Source organism: Dipodomys merriami, unplaced genomic scaffold (genome assembly GCF_024711535.1).
Source record: "Dipodomys merriami isolate MVZ:Mamm:240054 unplaced genomic scaffold, mDipMer1.0.p SCAF_17, whole genome shotgun sequence".
Taxonomy (NCBI): Eukaryota; Metazoa; Chordata; class Mammalia; order Rodentia; family Heteromyidae; genus Dipodomys; species Dipodomys merriami.
In genome coordinates this window covers 26,437,690-26,459,145 of record NW_027203048.1, presented here as the reverse complement: position 1 = coordinate 26,459,145, position 21,456 = coordinate 26,437,690, and the positions used below count along the sequence as shown (strand labels likewise).

The window sequence follows — 21,456 nt, the reverse complement described above, 5'->3', positions numbered from 1 at the left end:
GTACAAAGCTTTCACGAGTAACATGCAGCCAGAGCTAGGAAACAGACCTAATTTAAAGGGTAAATATGAAAGCACCCCAGGCCATCTTCACTCTCCTGGGCAACTCTTTCTACCTCCTCACTATCCATACCCTGTCTCGAGGCCTCACTTCCTCTCTGCACAGGAGCTCAGGATCTTCAGCCTACCAAGCCTGCTTCTCCTACCTGCTGGCTCCTGTTTGTAGCTCAAGCTCCAGTCAGCCAAGACATGTTACACCAGCAAACTGCAAATCAGGAACAAGGAAACAGTCCAGTGTAGGGGACTAAAGTCCACTGGACCACTTCCTGTTCTAGATTACTCACAGCCCACAAGGAAGGGCTCCTCACCCTGGTGACCGGGCAGTTCTCCTGGGGGAAGATTTATATCTCCACGTAACCATCAAAAAGCCAGTGGAGGTGTGACTCAAATGGTAGAGTTGCAGTGTTAAGCAAAAAAAGCCAAATGATGGTGTGAGGCCCTAAATTTAAGCCCTAGAACAACACACACACACACACACACACACACACACACACACACAGAGAGAGAGCAAACAGCAAAACCTAAGGAGGCTAAATAGTGGCTAAAGTAAACTAAAAATCGTGTGCAAGACCCAGATGGTGAACCTTTAAAGATGAGTGAGGGAATCTAAACTACATTAGAAATGTCTTTTTAATATTTGAGGTTGACAGGTTGATACCATCAATTTTTCCTTGGTACCATCTTCCACAACAAATGCCTTGCCTCCGATGGCATTACTTATGCTATTAAAGAGACAGAAAAGTTCAACTTCTCTGCTAGAAGTAGGCACCAGAGGACACAAAGCAGCTGTTTGGTTCAGTGTTCATATCCCGCCCCCCTCTACATAAGTAAGGCCTCTGCTGATGAGTTACCATCAAACCCAAAGAGCATTTAAGCTACTTCCCCTAAAAGCCAACATAGGTGTGAGATATTTACTTGAATTTTTATCGGGAAGTCGATCTATCTTCCACACCACAGCCCGGTAGGCACTGTCATACTTTGCTGACCCCACAGTGACGAGAACAGCAGGTTCAGACTCAAGTTCATATAAACCACCCAGACATGCCCGGCGGTTCATTTTGGCTTTCAAGGACTTCTGCCTCTGGAGGTTCATGGTCCAGAGGGCCTTGACCCACTGAGATGGGACAGGAAAGTGGATCGTGATATTGTCACAGTACCTCAAGGAACTGGCTTGGGATGGCCTCTGGGCCACTGGGGCCATATTGACAAAAGCCTGTAGTTCCACAGAAGCCCCCTGGACAACCACTGCAGACTTCAGAGAGAACGGAAGTTCGTCCCCCTCATAAAGACTCTTGAAACGCATCAGCTCAAATTTGCAGCCATCAAGAGGCATGAATTTAATGATTCTTGATTGCTCAAATTCTGAGGCTTTCACACACTTATGAAAATGGTAGTCGAGAATATGGATCCCCTTCTTTTCTGGGTCATTTTCAAAACTGTTCTCATCTCGTTTCTGCAGCTCAAGGTCATTCAAGGTTAAAAAGCATTCCATATTTCCATTCACAAAGCAGAGGCAAGAGATTTGAGTTATCACAGCACTTTCCACCAATTTCCCATCTTCTCTTGTGACTTTACCCCAGAAGTGATCCACAATTTCCAGGGAAATTTCCTGCTCCTCGTAGCTCTTCTTTGGTTTTGAAATAGCTGGTAGCTTCATCAGCTCCTCCTCCACAGTAGTGAGAAAGTCAAGGAAGTCCCGGTACTCCGTGGACCCCAACTTCAACATCTGCTCAATGTCTGCCTCATGAACTATTTCTGTCTTAGAATGATATTTCCTTTTCTCTGTGTAGGACACATGCTCAATCTTTACAGTATGGATCTTTCCAGTCACACTAAAGTTCTCCACTTTAGGTTCTGAGAGTCTACAGTAAGGATCGAGCTGTAACTCTTTGAATGGTTTCTCCAACCCCTTCTCATAATACATTTGCAAAATCCCTCCAGGTAACACTTTTAGAAAAATTGGTCCCCATTGCCGAGAAGACATCATGTTCTTCTTCTCAGGAATTCTCATCATGAAGGACCATCCGGCTTTTGGCTGACTCCTGAAGAGCATGTGGGGGATAAAGGACGAATGTGGGTCTTCAACATCTACATCCTGTATAAACACATTTCCAAGAGGGTCTTGGTTCTCAGTTGATTGGAGATGTTCAAGCTTCTCACAGATGTAGTTGAGTGAACACTTATTTAGACTTTTTTGATCAATAGGCATCTCTTTGTCTCGTGATGAGAATGTCTTTCTGCTTCCTGAGGGGTCAAAAGTAACTTGAGAAGCACCACCTCCATCTTTCCAGAATGGATTTGAAAAAGCACAGTCCTCCCGAAAATACTGAAACTGGGGAGCATCACTTTGGGACCCTAGGTGTTGGGCCTGCTGTGGGCTGGTTCTATCTGGAATGTCCACTCTGGGAGCTGGAAGCATACATGAGTGGTCAGGGGATATACAAGTTGGTGTCATAGGTGGTACAGAGGAACATGCTCCGACTGTTGTAGGAGGGCAAGAAGATTCTGGAATAGGATACAGCACATGAGTCCCTGCTTTGGGGATGCCAGGAAATCCTGGGAAGTCTTTGGTAGGCGTAGAAAGAGGAGAATTACTAGGAGGTCCAGGACTGAAGTAAAAATCTACACTGGGAGAGGGAAGTGGGGTACTGCTGGTAGAGGAAGAGCCACTGGGAAATTCTCGAAGGCCAGGAAGGTTCAGCTTAAGTCCATTTGGTCTACAGACACCTTGGTTCTCTGAAGGAAAATTCTTTGGCTTTTGAGAAGATTGAAAAGCAGAGTCATCATCAAAGGTAACCCAACTTCCTGGGTTTGGAGTACACATTTTCAAGACCAGGATATGGTTTTGTCAAAGAATCAGGTGTGTTGTTGTGTTGTTTCTGTTAAAGGAAAAAGAGAGGAGAAGAAGAACAATTTAAAAATCACAGCCTTTTGTTTTGAGAAAGACTTGAATATAAAAGCATATGCACTTACTGAGTGCAAAGAAACTGGTTTTTTATTATTCTTTTGATAGCTGAGAGAGACAGAGAGACAAAGAGAGACAAAGACAGAAACAGAGACAGAGACAGAGGCGAGGGGTAGGGGGAGGAATCCAACTATACTCTGATTACCAGAAACTCACTTTGAGTTTACAATTACACAGATGCTGACAGTGAAGAGATGGACAATGATATTTCCTGCAGCAGAAAGTCAAAACAGAGCAGGAGTGCTATAGTTCTAATCTGGAATATCTCCCAAAGATGTACACGTGGAGGTGTAATCCTTACCTCTTCATGCAGTTAAGAGGTATAGAGTCTTTAGGAGGTGGGGCCTAGAGCAAGTTAGGTAAGTGGGTGTGTGCACCCTTGAAGGAAATTGTGGGATACAGCCTTTTCCTCTCTCTTTCACACCCAGCCATGAATTAGATGAATGGGCTTCCTCCTCCACATGTTTCCACCATGCTGTTCTGCCTTGCCATGGGCTCAAACAATGGACCAACCAACTAATCATGGATAGAAAACTATACATCAAACTAAACCTTTTCTCTCCTTAAGTTGTTAACAGTAATAAAAAGCTAACTTACACAGGGACTATACTTATATCAGACAATATAAACTTTAAGTCAGAGCACCAAAATGTATGTACCAAACATTGACAGAAGTGAAGGAAGAAATAGATAGCTAAACAATAAGAGCAGCTTTCAGTATCCCATTTTAATAACAGATACAACATCTAGATGGAAGATTACTTACTAGCTCAGGCCTATAATCCTAGCTACACAGGAGGCTGAGATCTGAGGATCTCAAGTTTAGGTAGGAAAGTCCATGAGACTCTTATCGTCAATTAAGCACCAAAAAAAAAGCTGGAAGTGATGCTGTGGCTCAAGTGGCACAGCACTAGTCTTGGGCAAAAAAGCTCAGAGAATGTGCCTAGGCCCTGAGTTCAAGCTCCAGGACCAGCACACACACACAATAAAGGTAGGGGGAGGGAAAAAAAAGCCACAGAAGACTTTAGTCCAAATGGCCAAATGAGATTACCAGATGTATTGAATATTCTACCCAGCAGTTGCAGAATGAAATACACCCTCTCAAACATACCTAGAGCATTTCCCAAATAGATCATATAGATCACAAAGCAAACCTTACATTTTGAAAACATAAAATCATACCTATTCTTTTTTGCCAATCACGTTAGAATAAACCTTAAAATTAACAGCAGTGAGAAAACTGTAAAATTCACAAATAAATAGAAATTAAATAACATGAAACTAAAATAATATATAAATAAACTGTAGTCACAATCATGTAGTCACATGATTACAATGAGGGTGGGGAAAATCAAAAGGTATCTTGAGAAAAAGGAAAAGGAAAATTCAATATAACAAAAGTATGGTTAAAAAAAACAATGCTAAGGAAGTTGATAGGTATAAATGCCTACATTTAAAAAAAAAAAGAAAGTTTACAAAAAATAATGTAGCTCTATTACTTCAAAAACTAGGCAAAGGGAGGGGGGACCAAGATGGAGACGGAGCAGTAGGGAAACGCCACAGCTCTCTCCAACCAAAAAGAGAGTTCGAGTTCCAATGCTTAATCTCCCCAAGAGACCGACAACAACAAAAAGACGAACACTCAGAGAAAAACCAGAGGCGGAGAATAACAAAAAAAGAAAGAGAGGAAAAGAAGAATTTCAGAACAGAGAAAAGCGAAGACCCCTCCCCCAACCTTTACTGGCCGTGCGGCAGTACGCCAAGCCGCCAGCCAGCCGGCCCGGCCGGGGCTGCAGGAGCCCCAGAGACACAGCAGAGACACAGGGGGCCGCTTTCAGATCACCAGGTACTGGTTTGCAGAACAGCGGATCGCCAGGAACAGAGGAACCTACCAGCCAGGAGTCTCCACGAGGATCCCACCCCCACCCCTCACTCTCCACCCGAGCAGAGAGGCTCCATCCTGCCAAAGCCGCTCGGCACCAGCAGCGCGACAAAGGGACCTGTCGGCAGACCACCCGCCCGCCCGATCGCGATCGCAGCGACCTGGCTGGGCCGCTTGGGCCCCAGAGGTACCGCGAAGAAGCTGCCTGAGCGTGGACACTTTTGACCCGACAGCTTCGACAGAGGCAGAGACAGAAAAGAATCACACAGAGCCACCACCACCCAACCCAGCCCGGATTGCAACAACAACTGATGACCTACACCACACAGAAACAACCAGCTCCAGGGTGAGTACCCCACAGGGGAAGTGTATCCCTCAAGGGAGACCAGAGCTGGAGGGAATCCCCAGACCCTGACCTAGACTCCCTACCCCAACACCCGGACCACAGGACCCACTAAAACTGGGAACTGTTTGAGAGCTCCACCAGCCCGTGGAGCACACTCAGCTGGCCAGGCTAGAGCAAGAGCACCCCTGGAAGGGAGCTTAAATGCCCAAGCCAGGAACAGCGCCCCTGGGTCAAGACTACCAACAGTAGAAGAAATTTGAACTGTGTCCCCCAGGCTGTATAACCTAGGTGGTATGCACATCAGCACAGGCCTAACGAGTGCGCTCCAGGCTGCATAACCTAGGTGGTACACACATCAGCACAGGCCTAACAAGCGCGCTCCAGGCTGGGACCGGAACCAGGCCCGGGGATCCGGCACCTGAACAACACAACCAACTCCTCCCAATTGAAGTAAAAAGCTGAGCATACGCCTCAACAGAGGGGAGAAAACCAGGAAACAACACTCCCCGGGAAGCACGCCTGTGACAACAAAAGACCTGGAGGCCCAGGACAAGAGAAGCCCAAACCCCACCAAAACTCCACCCATATACCCTAGACTGGGAATTGGGCAACACAGGCTGCCAGCACCTGATAGTAAGCAGGAGCTCAGACTGTTAAGGCGGCTCAGCAATAGAGTGATAGTCTTGGATGTATGAGGCCCTGGATCTGATTCCTCAGCATCACAAAAGCAAAAAGGGTCAGAAGTGGTGCTGTGGCTCAAATGGTAGGGTGCCAGCCTTGAGCTGAAAAGCTGAGGGACAGCACCCAAACCTAGAGTTCAAGCCCACAACCAGCCCAAAACAAACAAAAACACATCAGGAGCCCATAGCAGACTCCAGTATTTGGGAGAGTGCATCCAGAGCATCTGTTCTTCACAAGAGCACCCGTAGGAGCAAACACAAGCAGTCTAGGCTGCTCAACCCTTCCAAAGGCGGGAACTGCCAGCAATCTATAGCAGAGAGCTGAGAATCCTAAGTAAGTCAGAATAGCAGCTGGAAATAGGCTCCCAACAGAACCCAGATCAGGCACAGACTCTCTCTACCAATACAGAATCAGCAACCAAGCAAAGACAGACACACCAAAACAAAATTGAAGAGCAGTCTCCTGAACCTCCATGCGAAAATCACAGAGAAAAATCACAAGGTTTACCACCACCCAGGACAGCAAGCTCACCTCAAAAGCCAGCAGCCACGCAGGGGAGAGCCCCAGTGGGAGCAAAGCAGGAATGGAAGACAAAAGCTACATCCAAGGGTTGCTGGAGGCAATGACTCAAGAAATAAAGCGAGAAATTGATCAGAAATTGAAAGAGCACAAGGATGAACTATCCAAAGAGATACAGGGTATCAAACAAGAGATGCATGCAAAAATAGAAGCTGCACAAACCTCAGTAAGAAGTGAGATAAATGCCAAATTAGAGGTAATGCATACCTCATTGAGAGGTGAGATCAGTACTCTGAGAACCAATATTGAATCCATAAAGGGATCCATTTCCTCCATGCAAACCACAATAGAAGCCACTGTCAACAGAGTGAATGAAATGGAAGGTAGAGTGTCAGATACAGAAGACAGAATACACCAACTGGACCAAAAAGTGACAGATATGGAAAAAATCACTCAAATTAAACCAAAGGGATATTCAAGAGCAAGCAGATAATGCTAAAAAATTTAACCTTCGCATAATTGGAGTGGACTAAGGTGAGGAATTCCAGAGCAAGGGAATGCAACACCTATTTAACAATATAATCAATGAAAATTTTCCCCACCTCAAAAACGACCATCTTAACTACATCACAAAAGCTTATCGAACACCCAACAAGCAAGACCCCAGGAGAAACACTTCTAGACACATTATAGTAAAAATGATAGATCTGAATAATAAGGAAACAATCCTGCATGCAGCAAAATTGAAGAAGGAGCTATACTACAACAGGAAAAAAATAAGAATTACTGCAGATCTCTCCACACAAACAATGAATGCAAGAAAAGCCTGGGAAAGCACCATACGAGCCCTGAGAGCCAATAACTGCCAACCCAGACTGATCTACCCGGCAAAGCTAGCATTCACATTCGATGGAGAACTGAAAACTTTTAATAGCAAAGAAAAACTAAATGAATACATAAACATTAAGCCAGCATTACAAAGAATTCTAAGAGGGGGGACACAACCTGAAGAAAGCAACCAGGAACTGGGGCCTGCCCCAAACAGGCGTTACTCAAAGTCTAACTGAGCAAGCACAGGAGGAAAGGAAAGAAGAAAAACTTAGGAAAACGGAATGGCAGGGACAACAATGCATCTCTCTATACTTTCTCTTAATATAAATGGGCTGAATTCGCCAATTAAAAGAAAACGAACTGAGGACTGGATCAGAAAACAAGACCCATCCATCTGTTGCCTTCAGGAGACCCACCTCTCAGCCAAACATACAAACAAACTCAGAGTGAAGGGGTGGAAAAGGATCTACCAATCAAACGCCCCCAGTAAGAAAGCAGGTGTAGCTATCCTGATATCTGACAAAATAAACTTTTCATTAAAATCAGTACAGAAAGACAAGGACGGACACTACATATTAATAAAGGGAACAATCCAAGAGGAGGAGATAACCATCATCAACTTATATGCCCCAAATATTGGTGCACCCAGATATGTCAAACAAATGCTCTCAAACTTACAGAATAAAATAGATCCCAATACGATAATACTAGGAGACTTTAACACACCACTCTCGCCAAAGGACAGGTCTACCAACCAGAGGATTGGCAAAGAAGCTACCGAATTAAGAGAGGCCATACTTCAAGAGGAATTAACTGACATCTACCGAGTATTTCACCCTAAAACAACACAGTACACATTCTTCTCAGCAGCTCACGGAACTTTCTCCAAAATAGACCATATCATAGTTCATGCAAGGAACTTAAGCAAATACAAAGGGATCGACATAATCCCCTGTATCCTATCTGACCACAGTGGAATCAAGCTAGCTCTCAATAACAAAGCATACCACAGAAATTTCTCTAATACATGGAAATTGAACAGCACACTCCTTAACAATGCCTGGATAACAGAAGAGATCAGAGAAGAAATAAAGCATTTCCTACAACTCAATGAAAATGAAAACACCTCACAAAGAAACTTGTGGGACACAGCAAAAGCAGTCCTGAGGGGCAAATTTATTGCCCTCAGTGCCCACATCAAGAGAATGGAGACAGACCAAGTAAATAATCTCATGTTGCAATTAAAACAGCTAGAAAAACAAGAAAAAATGGGACCTAAAGCTACTAGATGAAGCCAGATAACCAAATTAAAAGCAGAGATTAACCAATTAGAAAATCAGAAAACCATAACCAAAATAAACCAAACAAAAAGCTGGTTCTTTGAAAAAAGAAACAAAATTGATGGCCCATTGGCTAGATTAATTAAAAAAAGAAGAGAGGAAACCCATATTAATAGGATTAGGGATGCCACGGGAAACATCACCACACGTACTCAAGATATCCAAACAATTCTAACAAACTACTTTCAAAAGCTATACTCTCTAAAGGAAGAAAATCGGGCAGAAATGGATGCATTTTTAGAGAAATACAAGTTGCCCAAACTGAGCAAAGAAGAAGTTAACCAATTAAATAAGCCAATATCCTATAATGAGATACAGGAAGCTATCAAAAGTCTTCCAACAAAAAAAAGCCCAGGACCAGATGGATTCACAGCAGAATTCTATAAGACCTTTAAACAAGAACTAATACCCATACTCCTCAAGCTCTTCAGAGAAACAGAGAAGGAGGGAGCTATCCCAAACTCATTCTACGAAGCCAATATCACACTCATCCCCAAACCAGGCAAAGACCCAACCAAAAAGGAGAATTACAGGCCAATCTCCTTGATGAACACAGATGCAAAGATCCTTAACAAGATTCTAGCTAACAGAATCCAGAAACACATAAAAAAAATAATTCACTATGACCAGGTAGGCTTCATCCCAGAGACACAGGGATGGTTTAACATACGTAAGTCAATAAATGTAATCCAACATATCAACAGAGCCAAGGTCAAGAATCACATGATTATCGCCACAGATGCAGAAAAGGCCTTTGACAAAATTCAACATTCATTCATGCTAAAAGCTCTGGAGAAAATAGGAATAGAAGGAACATTTCTAAAAACAATAAAAGCCATTTATGACAGACCAATAGCCAATATTATACTTAATGGGGAAAAGCTACAACCAATTCTCCTAAAATCAGGAACAAGGCAAGGATGCCCACTGTCTCCACTCCTCTTCAATATAGTCCTAGAACCTTTAGCCAGGGCAATAAGGCAAGAAAAAGACATTAAAGGGATCCGCATAGGGAAAGAAGAAGTTAAGCTATCCCTTTTTGCAGACGACATGATACTATACCTCGACGATCCCCAAAACTCCATCCCCAAACTCTTAGAAATCATAAATCACTTCGGCAAAATAGCAGGATACAAAATAAACCCACAAAAATCAGTTGCCTTCCTATACACTGATAATGTACAGGAAGAGAGGGAAATAAAGGGAGCAACCCCATTCACAATAACCTCCCGAAAAATAAAATATTTAGGAATTAACCTAACCAAAGATGTAAAAGAACTATTTAATGAGAACTATAAAAAGTTAAAGAAAGAAACTGCAGAAGACACTAGGAAATGGAAAGACCTCCCATGCTCTTGGATAGGCCGACTTAATATAGTAAAGATGGTAATACTTCCAAAACTAATATACAAATTCAACGCAATTCCTATTAAAATCCCAATGACGTACATCACTGAAATACAGAAAACAGTCCAAAAATTCATATGGAACAACAAAAGACCTAGAATAGCCAAAACAATTCTAGGGGATAAAGACAATATGGGAGGGCTATCCATGCCGAACTTCAAACTCTACTACAGAGCTATAATAACAAAGACAGCATGGTACTGGCACAAAAACAGACCCAAAGACCAATGGAACAGAATAGAAGATCCAGAAATAAATCCACAGGCCTACAGCCAGCTGATATTCGACAAAGGAGCCAAAGACATACAATGGAAGAAACACAGCCTCTTCAACCGCTGGTGCTGGGAAAACTGGGCAGCCACATGCAGAAAACTAAAAGTGGACCCCAGCCTATCACCATGCACCAACATCAACTCAAAATGGATTAAAGACCTTAACATTAAACCTGAATCTCTGAAACTACTGCAGGACAGAGTAGGAGAGACACTTGAACTAATAGGCACAGGAAGGAACTTCCTGAACAGAGTCCCAGGGTCACAACAAATTGGAGAGAGACTCGACAAATGGGACTACCTTAAAATAAAAAGCTTCTGCACAGATAAAGCTATCGCAACCAAGCTAGAAAGACAACCAACTAATTGGGAAAAAATATTTACCAGCAATATATCAGACAAGGGGCTAACATCCTGTATATACAGGGAACTCAAGAAACTAATCCCTCCCAAACCTAACAAACCAATTACTAAATGGGCAAGGGAACTAAAGAGGGACTTCTCAAATGAAGAAATAAAAATGGCAAAGAAACACATGAGGAAATGTTCATCATCCCTGGTGGTGAAGGAAATGCAAATAAAGACAACCCTGAGATACCACCTTACCCCAGTCAGAATGTCCCACATCCACAAATCATCAGCCAACGACAAATGCTGGAGGGGATGTGGAGAACGAGGAACGCTATTACACTGCTGGTGGGAATGTACACTCATACAACCACTTTGGAAAGCAGTCTGGAGGGTCCTTAGAAAGCTAAAGATTGACCTCCCTTACGACCCAGTCATACCACTCCTAGGCATCTACCCTGAACAACAGGAACCAATATACAAGGACACGTGCACCTCCATGTTTATTGCAGCACTGTTTGCAATAGCTAGGATATGGAAACAACCTAGATGCCCCACCACAGATGAATGGATCCAAAAATTGTGGTATCTATACACAATGGAATATTATGCAGCCATTAGAAATGACAAAATAATGGCATTTGCAGGGAAATGGATGGAGCTAGAAGGAATCATGTTGAGCGAGGTAAGCCAAGAACGAAGAGACAAACAGTACATGGTCTCCCTGATAAGTGGATGATAAATCCAAAATGTTAGGTGATATGACAAAACTAACAGGACTTAAGAAACAAAGAACTCCCACTCATCTGGTTGAACCACTACCAAATATCCCCATGCTGCTGATCACATATATGGTATATAACATGTGAGCACCGTTATATATTACAGACTGTGATAGACAATTTGCTCCAGGAAAGCTAGAATGAACTTGTGACTTTAACGAGCATCATTATTCCACAATACTGTGAATTACCGGAAATTAAGTAATCACTTAATCACAATAAAAAAAAAAGAACCTTGGGGAAGGTAGGGAGGGAGGGGATGGTAGGGGGAAAACAATGGAGGGGGTAACAATGTTCAAGAGGAAGTGTACTCATTACCTCACTCATGTAACTGTAACCCTCTGTATAGTATCTTTACAATAAAAAAATTAAAAAAAAAACTAGGCAAAGAACAAATTAAGCTTTCCGTTAGTAGAAGGAAAGTAATAATAACTAAAGCAGAAATAAATTAACCACAGAATAGAAAAGAACAATGAAAATGGATTCCATTTTTTTAAAAGACCAATACAATTGAACAAGCTTTAACTAGATGAAGAACTTAAAAAAGACTCAAAATCTAAATAAAAGATATTACAACTTGATGCTGTTTGGTAAGGGACTACTATGAATAATTATACACCAACAAATAAATTCCTAGCTGGGCACTGGTGGCTCATACCTGTAATCCTAGCTACTCAGGAGGCTCAGATCTAAGGATCAAGGTTCAAAGCTAGCCTGGGCAAGAAAGTCTGTGAGACTCTTATAACCAAGTAACCTCCATAGGTATGGAGCTGTGGCTCAAAGTGGTAGAGTGCTAGCATTGGGCAAAAGAGCTCAGGAACAGTACCCAGGCCCTGAGTTCAAGCCCCATGACCAGACCCCACCCCCACACCCACCCCAAAAAGAAAAAAGAAAGAAAACAAATTCCTAGAAACATACAACCTACCAATACTGAGTCATAAAGAAATAGAAAATCTAAACAGATAAATAACTAGAAGACAGAAATAGCAGTAAAAAAAATATCATCCCACAAGGAATAACCAGGACCAGTTGGCTTCTCAGCAGAATTCTACAAAACATTCAAAAGGAATTCATGCTAATCTTTTTCAGACTCTTCTAGTACCCAACTACCAAAGTCTATATAAGACTACACAAGAAAAGCAAACAACAAAAGAAAAACTGTAAGCCAATATCAATAACAACAAAAACAAGAGAAAAACTATAAGTCAATATCCTCCAATGAATATAAATGTAAAACTCCTTCAAAAATATTTCAAAACTAAATTGAACAGCACATTAAAGTAGAATGGTAACCAAGTGGGTTTTACTGCTGCAATGCAAGGATGGTTCAACAGTCAAAAGCCAATTTGTATACCACATTCACAGAATTAAGGATAACATCCACATAGTCATATCAAAAGATACAGAAAAAAATCATTTAACATCCTTTCAAGACAAACAGGATGAAGACAATAAGAATAGAATAAAATTATTTCTATATAATTTCCACAGATTAAAAGTTCATTTCTTCCTCATGGTACAAGCCTCCATAGCCAGGAATGAGAAAGATGCTCACACTTGCCATGCTGTTCAGCACAGCAGCAGGACACAAAGCCAGACCAAATAGGTAAGAACAAGAAATTAAAGGCATCCAAATAGCTGGACACTGGTGGCTGAGATCAGAGGATCAAGGTTCAAAGCGAGCCCACAGCCCAGGAAAGAAAGTCTGTGCAACTCTTATCTTCAATTAATCACCAAAAAAAACCCAGAAATGGAACTGTGGGTCAAAGTTGTAGAGGGCTAGTCTTGAGCAGAGAAGCTCAGGCACAACACCCAGGCCCTGAGTTCAAACCTCACGACCAACAACAGCAACAAAAAATAGGCCTTCAAATGTAAAGGAAGTCTTAAACTCATATCTCCTCACAGATGACTTGATTTTATACATATAAAAGTCTTTATGATTTTGCACACACACACACACACACACACACACACACACACACACACACACACACACACACATGAAGAAAAAAACTGTTAGAAATAGCAAATTCAGCAAATCTGCAAGATATAAAATTACTGTACAGAAATATTTTTTGTCTCAATATACTAACAATAAATCATCCAAGAAGGAAACAGGAATATATATATCAAGGAGGTAGAGGAGTTATACACTGAAAACTACAAAGCATAGCTGAAAGAAATCAAGGAAAGCACAAGTAAATAAAAAGCCTTCCCTTGTTCATGGACTGTTAAAATATCTACACTACCCAATCTTGAAATTAAATATGATTCCTCCCAAAAGAAAACTGGATTTTTTTCAGAAATCCTAAAATTTCAGAATCCTAAAATTCATACTGAAGCATAATAATTAGCCAAACCCAACTAGAGGACAAGAAAAAAAGAATAAAGCTGAAGGCCTCATGCTTACTGACTTTAAAATAGATTATAAAACTAAGATAATCAGAATACTGTGGTACTAGCACTTAGATAGACCAAATGGAAATAAATGAAATAAATCTAGGGTCAAATATACAATCAAATGATTACTGGCAAAGCTCCCAAATTACACAACAGGGAAAAGAGAGTTTCTTCAATAAAGAGACTGGTACTCAAGAAACTGAATTATCTACATGCAAAAGAATGAGATTGAACCCTTATCTTATACCACACACACACACACACACACACACACACACACACACACACACACGTGTACACATACACACACACACCACTCAAAAGTAGATGGAAAAAAAAAACTAAAGATGAAATGCAGCTCAGAATTACATGAGCTGTCGAACATGTGTTCAATCCCCAGCACTGCCAAAAGTAAAGCTCCCAAGGTGTAAAATTCACGCAAGAAAACATTTCAGTAGTGATTTTTTGGCTATGACACCAAACCACAAGCACCCAAAAACTAGACAAATGGGGTTCCACAAACTCCAAAACTTCTCACAGCAAAGGAACAATCAACAGGACTGAGAAGGAATCTACAGAATGAGAAGGAAAAAAAAAGATTTATAACATATAAGAAACCCAATTCAATAATAAGAAAACAGTCCAGGTGCCAGTGGTTTACACCTGTAATCTCAGTTACTCTGTAAGCTGAGATCTGAGGATCACAGTTTAAAGCTAGCCTGGGCAGGAATTAATTATCAAAAAATTAATCATCAAAAAAAAGCCAGAAGTGGAAATGTGGCCCAAGCCCCAAGACTGGCACAAAAATAAATAATAGTAATAATAAGAAGAAAAAAAACAACTCTGTTGAAAATGGGTAAAGAACTTAGACAATTCTTCATGAATATGACAAGCTGTTCCACGGCACTTGCCATTAGGGAAATGCAAATCAAATCCTTAAGCCATCCCCTCACACTTGCTAGAATGGCCATTATAAAACCTGAATAGCTGAGCACAGGTGTCTGATACCTGTAATCCTAAGAATCAGAGACTGAGCCAAACATTAAGCGGTAGAGCACTAGCCTTAAGAAAAAAAGGTCAGAGACAGAGCCTAGGCCCTGTGTTCAAGCCCCAAGACCAGCATAAAAGAATAAAAGAAACATAAATAAATACAGGAAAGTAACATATGTTGGAACCCTTGTGCACTGTTGCCAGAAATGTAAAATGCTACAACCACCACCATGCAAAATGATCCAGAAATTCCTCATAAAATTAATTAAATATAGAGCTGCTATAGGATCTAGAAATCTGTGTGGATCCAAAAGCAATTGAAAGCAGAATTTTGTTTTTAATAGCACTGGTGTTTAGGGAGGGGCGGGTGTTGAACCCAGGACCTTTAGCATGCTAGGCCAACGCTCTCCAGCCTCGAAACAAGAATTGTGAAGAGATATCTGCATTCCCCTATTTGTTGTACCATTCTTCACAATAGCCAGAAGATGAGAACAACCTAAACTAGTACACTAAAGGGTGAAGAATTGCAGTATATGTGGATGAGGGAATATTATTTAGCCTTTAAAAAGGAAAGAAATTCTAACCGAGGCAACAATACAATGAATCTTGAGCACCCTACGCTAGCCACAGATAGACAAATACTGCATGAGTACACTATTTATGGTGTCTATGGCAGATTCCTGGAACAGAGAGTGAAGTAGTGATTGTCAGAACCTGGAGTCAGGGACAAATGTTCTGTGGGAAGAGAGTTTCAACCAAGCCAAGTGAGACATTTAAGAGATCTGCTTCACCAGGGGACATAGGTAATAAACAGCACTGGCCACGTAAAACTGTGGATTTACCACAAAAGAAAAACACAACTGTATTGCTTTTTAATCAAATCTGTGTTAGTCTTGCTTTGGTTATTTTTGAGGTAGTCTTCCTTTTAGCCCAAGCCTATCTGGACAGCAACCCCGCTATTTTTGCTTTCTGAATAGCTGGAATGACAGATATGAACCACTGTGCCCTTTTTTTTTCTGTTGAAATTGGGTCTCACTAGCTTTTGTTCCTTGGGCTGACTTGGAACTGTGATCCTCCAGATCTCAGCCTCCTGCGTAGGGGGGATGAGAGGTATGAGCCACCTCACCCAGTCTTTATTTGAGTGATTACTCAGTAGCCAGATTCCTTTAATGCTATAGGAAATACAAGAAGAAAAAAGGCAAAAACTCAATTTTACAGTGAACCATTCCCAGCCCCTCAAATATGTGAGGTTTATTATAGTTAATAAGCATTTCAAAATTCATGACTTTATTTTTCAAGATGGGCTGTGAAGTGTAAAGTGTATTTCCTGCTTCCTAGCTAGAATTCTTGAGGGTCTGCTTCATCACCCAAAGACTCCCAGCTGGTAAGAAGACTAAATCTGGATTTTCTGCAAAATAACAGCAATGAAGATCTAATTCACACACCATCAAATCCACCTTTTTCAAACACACACACACACACACACACACACACACACACACACACACACACATATATTCAGTGATTTTATATATACACATATATATACATTTTATATATACACATATATAACACATATTCAGTGATTTCATATATTAACAGAGTTATACAGCCTTCACCACTATTTAATTCTGGAACATTCTCAGTACCCTCAAAAGGAGCCCTGTATCTATAGTCACTCCCCAGTTTTTCTCCTGGGTCCTAGTAATCAGCAGTCTCTTTTCTGTCACTGTGAACTTGACAGGTCTGGATGGCTCATGTAAGCGGAGCATGCAGCACAGATGTGCAATCTGCTCCTCTCACACGCTCCTGGCAGGAGTTTTCAAGGCTCATCCCCACTGCGGAATTGCCGGTGCTGCACTCCTTTGTATGCACAAATTCCATTCCGTGTGGAGCCATACACCACAGTCATCTACCCAGACGTCACTTGAGGACGCTCGGTTTGTTTCACTTGTTAGCTGTCATGAATAATGCTACTGTGAGTATTTATTTCTGCCTAACTTCTCTGTGATCATTTCTTAAGTGTATGTGTGTGTATCTATACGTATATACAGGTATATGTATGTTTATATATGTGCATATATGTATATATGTATATATAAATACATACACACACTTATACATATATATGCTCAAAAATATACAGATACATAAAAAGAAATATGAGTGTATATAACTATATGTGTGTATGTAGAGACCATACCTACACATATATATGGAGATATGTGTGTGTATGTGTGTGTGTGAGAGAGAGAGAGAGAGAGAGAGCTCACAGTTCCAAGTCAGCCCAAGGAACAAAAGCTAGTGAGACCCTATCTCAACAGGGAAAAAAAAAAATAGGTACAGTGGTTCACATCCTAGCTATTCAGAAAACATAAATAGGAGGGTTGCTGTCCAGATAGGCTTGGGCTAAAAGGAAGACTATCTCAAAACTAACCAAAGCAAAACTGACACAGATTTGATTAAAAAGCATTATGGTTGTGTTTTTCCTTTGTGGTAAATTCACCTGGAATCTACCTTTTTATATATGGGGGGAGAGAGAACATTAGGATTTGAACACAGGTTATTTCAGTCCAACTTGATATGGCATCAGTTACTGAAATCATTCTAATGACCCCGGAAGCCATGCAGGTAAGGATGGCCACAGGGAGCTGGGGCTGGGTGCAGCTGGAATCTTGGCACGCTGGGCGCACCTTCCATGATAACACTACATCACCTCTGAGGTCCTTTCCAGCTCTCAAGTGATTCTACAGTGGTCGACATCCCGAAAATGCTCTCAGAAGCAGAAAGTGCGTGTTACCATTAAGTTCATGTGGGATTTGTACCCAAACTGACAGACAGCAAAATCCATCAGACCTACTGAGGTAGAAATATGAAAGCCCCACTTGGGGGGCGGGGGAGAGGGAAAGTTTTCTCTCTCCAGCCCTCTCCTGCTGGGTAATGAAGGCTCAGCCCCGGCAATCATGCAAGCTTGGAGAAGGGCCAAAGCAAAGAGAGAAGGGTGGGGGGAATGAGGCTGGCAGTGTGCAGTGTCCGTGCTGTGGCTGCACATTCCTGCAGGCATAACAAACACACCGAGGAGCAAGCAGCCCAGGCTCAGGCCCCTCAGGAGGGCATTCCACATTCCTGCTCTAGGCTGAAGTTGCTGGGAAGTCTTTCCACCCGGGAACAGGAACAGGCCACCAGGAGGCTCAGAGGCAAGAAGCAAGCAACTATGTTGGGTTTTTTTCACTGTGAGAAGGAATCCAGCCAAAACAAGCCCTTCCATGGGGCGAGAGCTGGTAAAAACATTTACCTCGGTGGAGTTGATTCAAAGAAAGGAAAGGGAAGAGTAAGAGAAGAGAGGGTGCAGCTTCAGACTGAATCCATGCCAGACCTTCTGCCTCATCTGCTTTCCTGTGGTAGCTTTGAAATTCCACACCGTGCTGTTGATTTCTTCAAGTCTGGTAGTGTGAGACAAAATAAACTGATTTCCCTAAGCCAGACAAAGAAATACAATCCCAATACTGTATATGCTGCCCTGATGGTTTTTATAGCACACCTTAGAAAGGAATCACCCATGTTAAATCCCAGATCCTCCATGCACAGTGTACCCCAGGGTCTCTCCCCACCCCTGGGCAGAGCTAGTACCTGGAAGGCCTTGGACCTAACTGGGATGGAGTTGGGTGCTGATCTGGACCGGATGGTCCAGCTCCCCAGGCAAGGGCACATTCATTTCCTTCTGGACTCCTCCCTCCTCCCCTTTCACCTCAGTCTCTCCCACCTGCTGAGAACTCCCCCTAAATGATCTCATGTTTCTATTCTGACCCCAAAGCCCCTACCTGTCTGTCAACAGCCAAGGCTTTTCCTGCCCTCCCAACCCTACCACAGAGGAAGGGACCCCACCCTGCCCAGAGATGGTCTGGGGATGAGGGAAGGCCCAAGCAGTTTTAGAGGTATTTCCAGAAGTCCTCTCCAGGCTGCAGAAATGAAATGGTTTTTAGGCAGTAGCAGACTCTGGTTTTGGTTTTGGTTTCCCCTGCATTGCAAGTATTTGGGTCCAGATGTGTGTCTGTGTCCCCCTAGGGTGGTAAGTCTGACCCCTGACAGATCCCTACACTATCTCATTTAAACTACAAGATCATCTAGAGAAGAGCACAGCATGGGGCCATTTTCCAAAGCAGTTAGTGAAGACAGGTTCCCCTCTTCCTTCCTCAGAAGCCAACATTTCTTAGTCTGGTGCTCTGTCTCCTTGCTCAGCTGGGTACCTCATCCCTCTCCGCAGCCCCCACCTTTCAGAGGTCTGTTCCCAATCCATCTGGCTATCCTGCAACTGCTCCAGACAAAGTTCAGACGCAGGGCAGGTCACCAAGAATCTGAGGGAGGCGTAGACAGGAAAAGAAAATGTACTGCAGTGGAAATTTCTAGAAACCTACTTCGAAGATTAAAGATTTCTAAGGGCAGTGTTTGCTTCCCCTTAAGACTGTGAAGACATTCTTTACATCTGCCGCATCTTTTCACAGCCTCAGCAGCAGTAGCAGCAGAATAGACCAAACCTAAGCACAGATTTCAAGTAGATGCATTTGCCTATTCATACTGGGAAAAAGAAAAAAATAAAGCAAGGATAAAGAAAGCGGTGGCTTCTACCTAATCGAACATGCCACAGAAGGCATTCTGAAGCCTACCACATTCTCTTGGATGTACCCAGAGTTCAACAATCCCCAGTGTAGAGAAGGGATAAAATTCAAACCGTCTGTCTGCAAAAAGAAAGAATAAGCCATAACACATACAGCAGCAGCAGCAGAAGGGCTGCAGTTGTACACCATTCCTGTACTCCACCCCTTCTCCACCACTTAAGAACTCCTATAGAATTCTCCTAGGGATATTCTGGAGCCTCTCAGGGTTGATTCAACTTATTTCAAAAAGTAAATAAACAATAGTAATACCTTGTTGTAATAACAATGTTCAACAAGTCTTGTAAATGAGAGATACAGGTTTGGTTGTGGGGGTTGGGTGGTGGGAAGAGCGGATTCACCAAAAGAAAAGAATTTGGAGTAAACAGTTTCAGGTCATCACAGGAAGAAGACATCATTAAATCCTGGAGAATCTGAGTGACGTTCTTCTGATGATGTCTCATTTGTCAGGATATTTTTTCCAACTTGCCTACAAGTGCCTGGCACAAACACAAAGCTCTGTAACATTTTGACTACATTCTTTTAAAAGCATTCCCTTCCTACCTCCCAACCATTCAGTGAAATGCACGGAGAAGCCAGCTGCTTGTGGCTCATGGCTGTAATCCTCACTACTTTAAGAGGCTGACTGATCTGAGGATCAAGTTTTGAAGCCAGCCCAGGGAGAAAAGCCTATGAGATGCTTATTGCTAATGAAAAAGTAAAAAGCCAGACATGGTGGTACAGCTCAAGTGGTAGAACACCACCAGCCTTGGGCAGAAAAAGCCAAGTGTAAGTGCAAGGTCCTGAGCTGAAGCCCCATACTGGCAAAAAAAAGAAAAAAAAAGAAAAAAAAAGAAAAGAAGTACAGATGAGGTTCTACCTTAGTGGGCAGATGGTTGAACTCTGCCTGGATCAGCGGGGATGGTGAAGCAGCACTGCAGATCACTTGCAGCTAACATTGCAGTGTGTGCGTAGACAACACCCTCATATATGATCCCAGCATTCAGCTTCTCTGTCACTGCCCCTCAGTGGGAGAAGACATGTTGAGGTCTCCTGGGCCCCAGAAGTCAACAACACCACCTCTGCATGGCTCCAGATATCAGCCCCCATCCAGCTCAGTCATTGAGGTCTCTGACTTTTTGCTCAGAAACAATGCTCCAGAGAAGGAACGTCATCTTCCTGTCAGTATCTGCGTGGTTTCATTGGCTGTTCCCCAAATAAGGAATTCTCACACTCCATCAGGGCCAGACTCCGCCCAAGCAACTCTGAGATCAGCCCACAGCTACCCTTGCTAAACCCCTTGTTTTATGTGGCTGGGGGTTGGTAATACCCTCACCAGCATTGCTAGCCTGGGATTCCTATCAGGGAAACAAAATCAAAGTCAGGGCAAGGCAGGCCACCGTGTGAAAAAAAAATGCACCATAAAGACTTCTCTTAAAGATTTGCTTTGACAGAGTTCCAAGTACTCTTCCTGCAGCTTTTCCCCTAGCAGGGAAAGCAAAGGAAAGATAACCTAAGTCATAAGGGCTATAAAAAAGCCTCACCCTCATCTTAGATCATGAGCCATGTGAGTAAAGCATATGTTCTGCAGGCCATTTTATTGGAACACAAGGGCATGCGGTATTTAGTTCAGTTAGGTGACAGGAAATACCATTTGCAAAATACTAAACCACAGTCATCTACTGATGACTTCAAATATTATCAGCTTTGGCTGCCCAGCTCAACTCCCTAGCCTGTGGCACTTTTCCAGCACAAATATGCATCCTGGCTCTGTGTGTGTGTGCGTGTGTGCGTGTGCGTGCATGTGCACATACACGCACGTGTGTGCTGGTACCAGGGCTCCAACTCAGGGCCTCATGCTCTTTCACTTAAGGTTGGTGTTCTTCTACCTGGGCTTCCTCTCTATCTTACCTCTAGCTTTTAGAACACACACTGTCTGGTCAGAAGGAAGGTAAAGAACCCCAACTCTGGAGGAAGCATCTGG

General features: G+C 42.5%; 1 protein-coding gene across 1 annotated transcript in view; it reads right to left on the bottom strand.

Moving 5' to 3' along the window:
• Ston1 (stonin 1) overlaps positions 1–21,456 on the bottom strand; it is a 120,371-nt gene that overhangs the window by 77,808 nt on the left and 21,107 nt on the right. The window contains exon 2 of the mRNA XM_070025558.1: positions 973–2,936. Coding sequence (XP_069881659.1) covers positions 973–2,881 — 1,909 coding nt within the window. The 5' untranslated portion in view covers positions 2,882–2,936. The remainder of the gene's footprint in view (positions 1–972; positions 2,937–21,456) is intronic.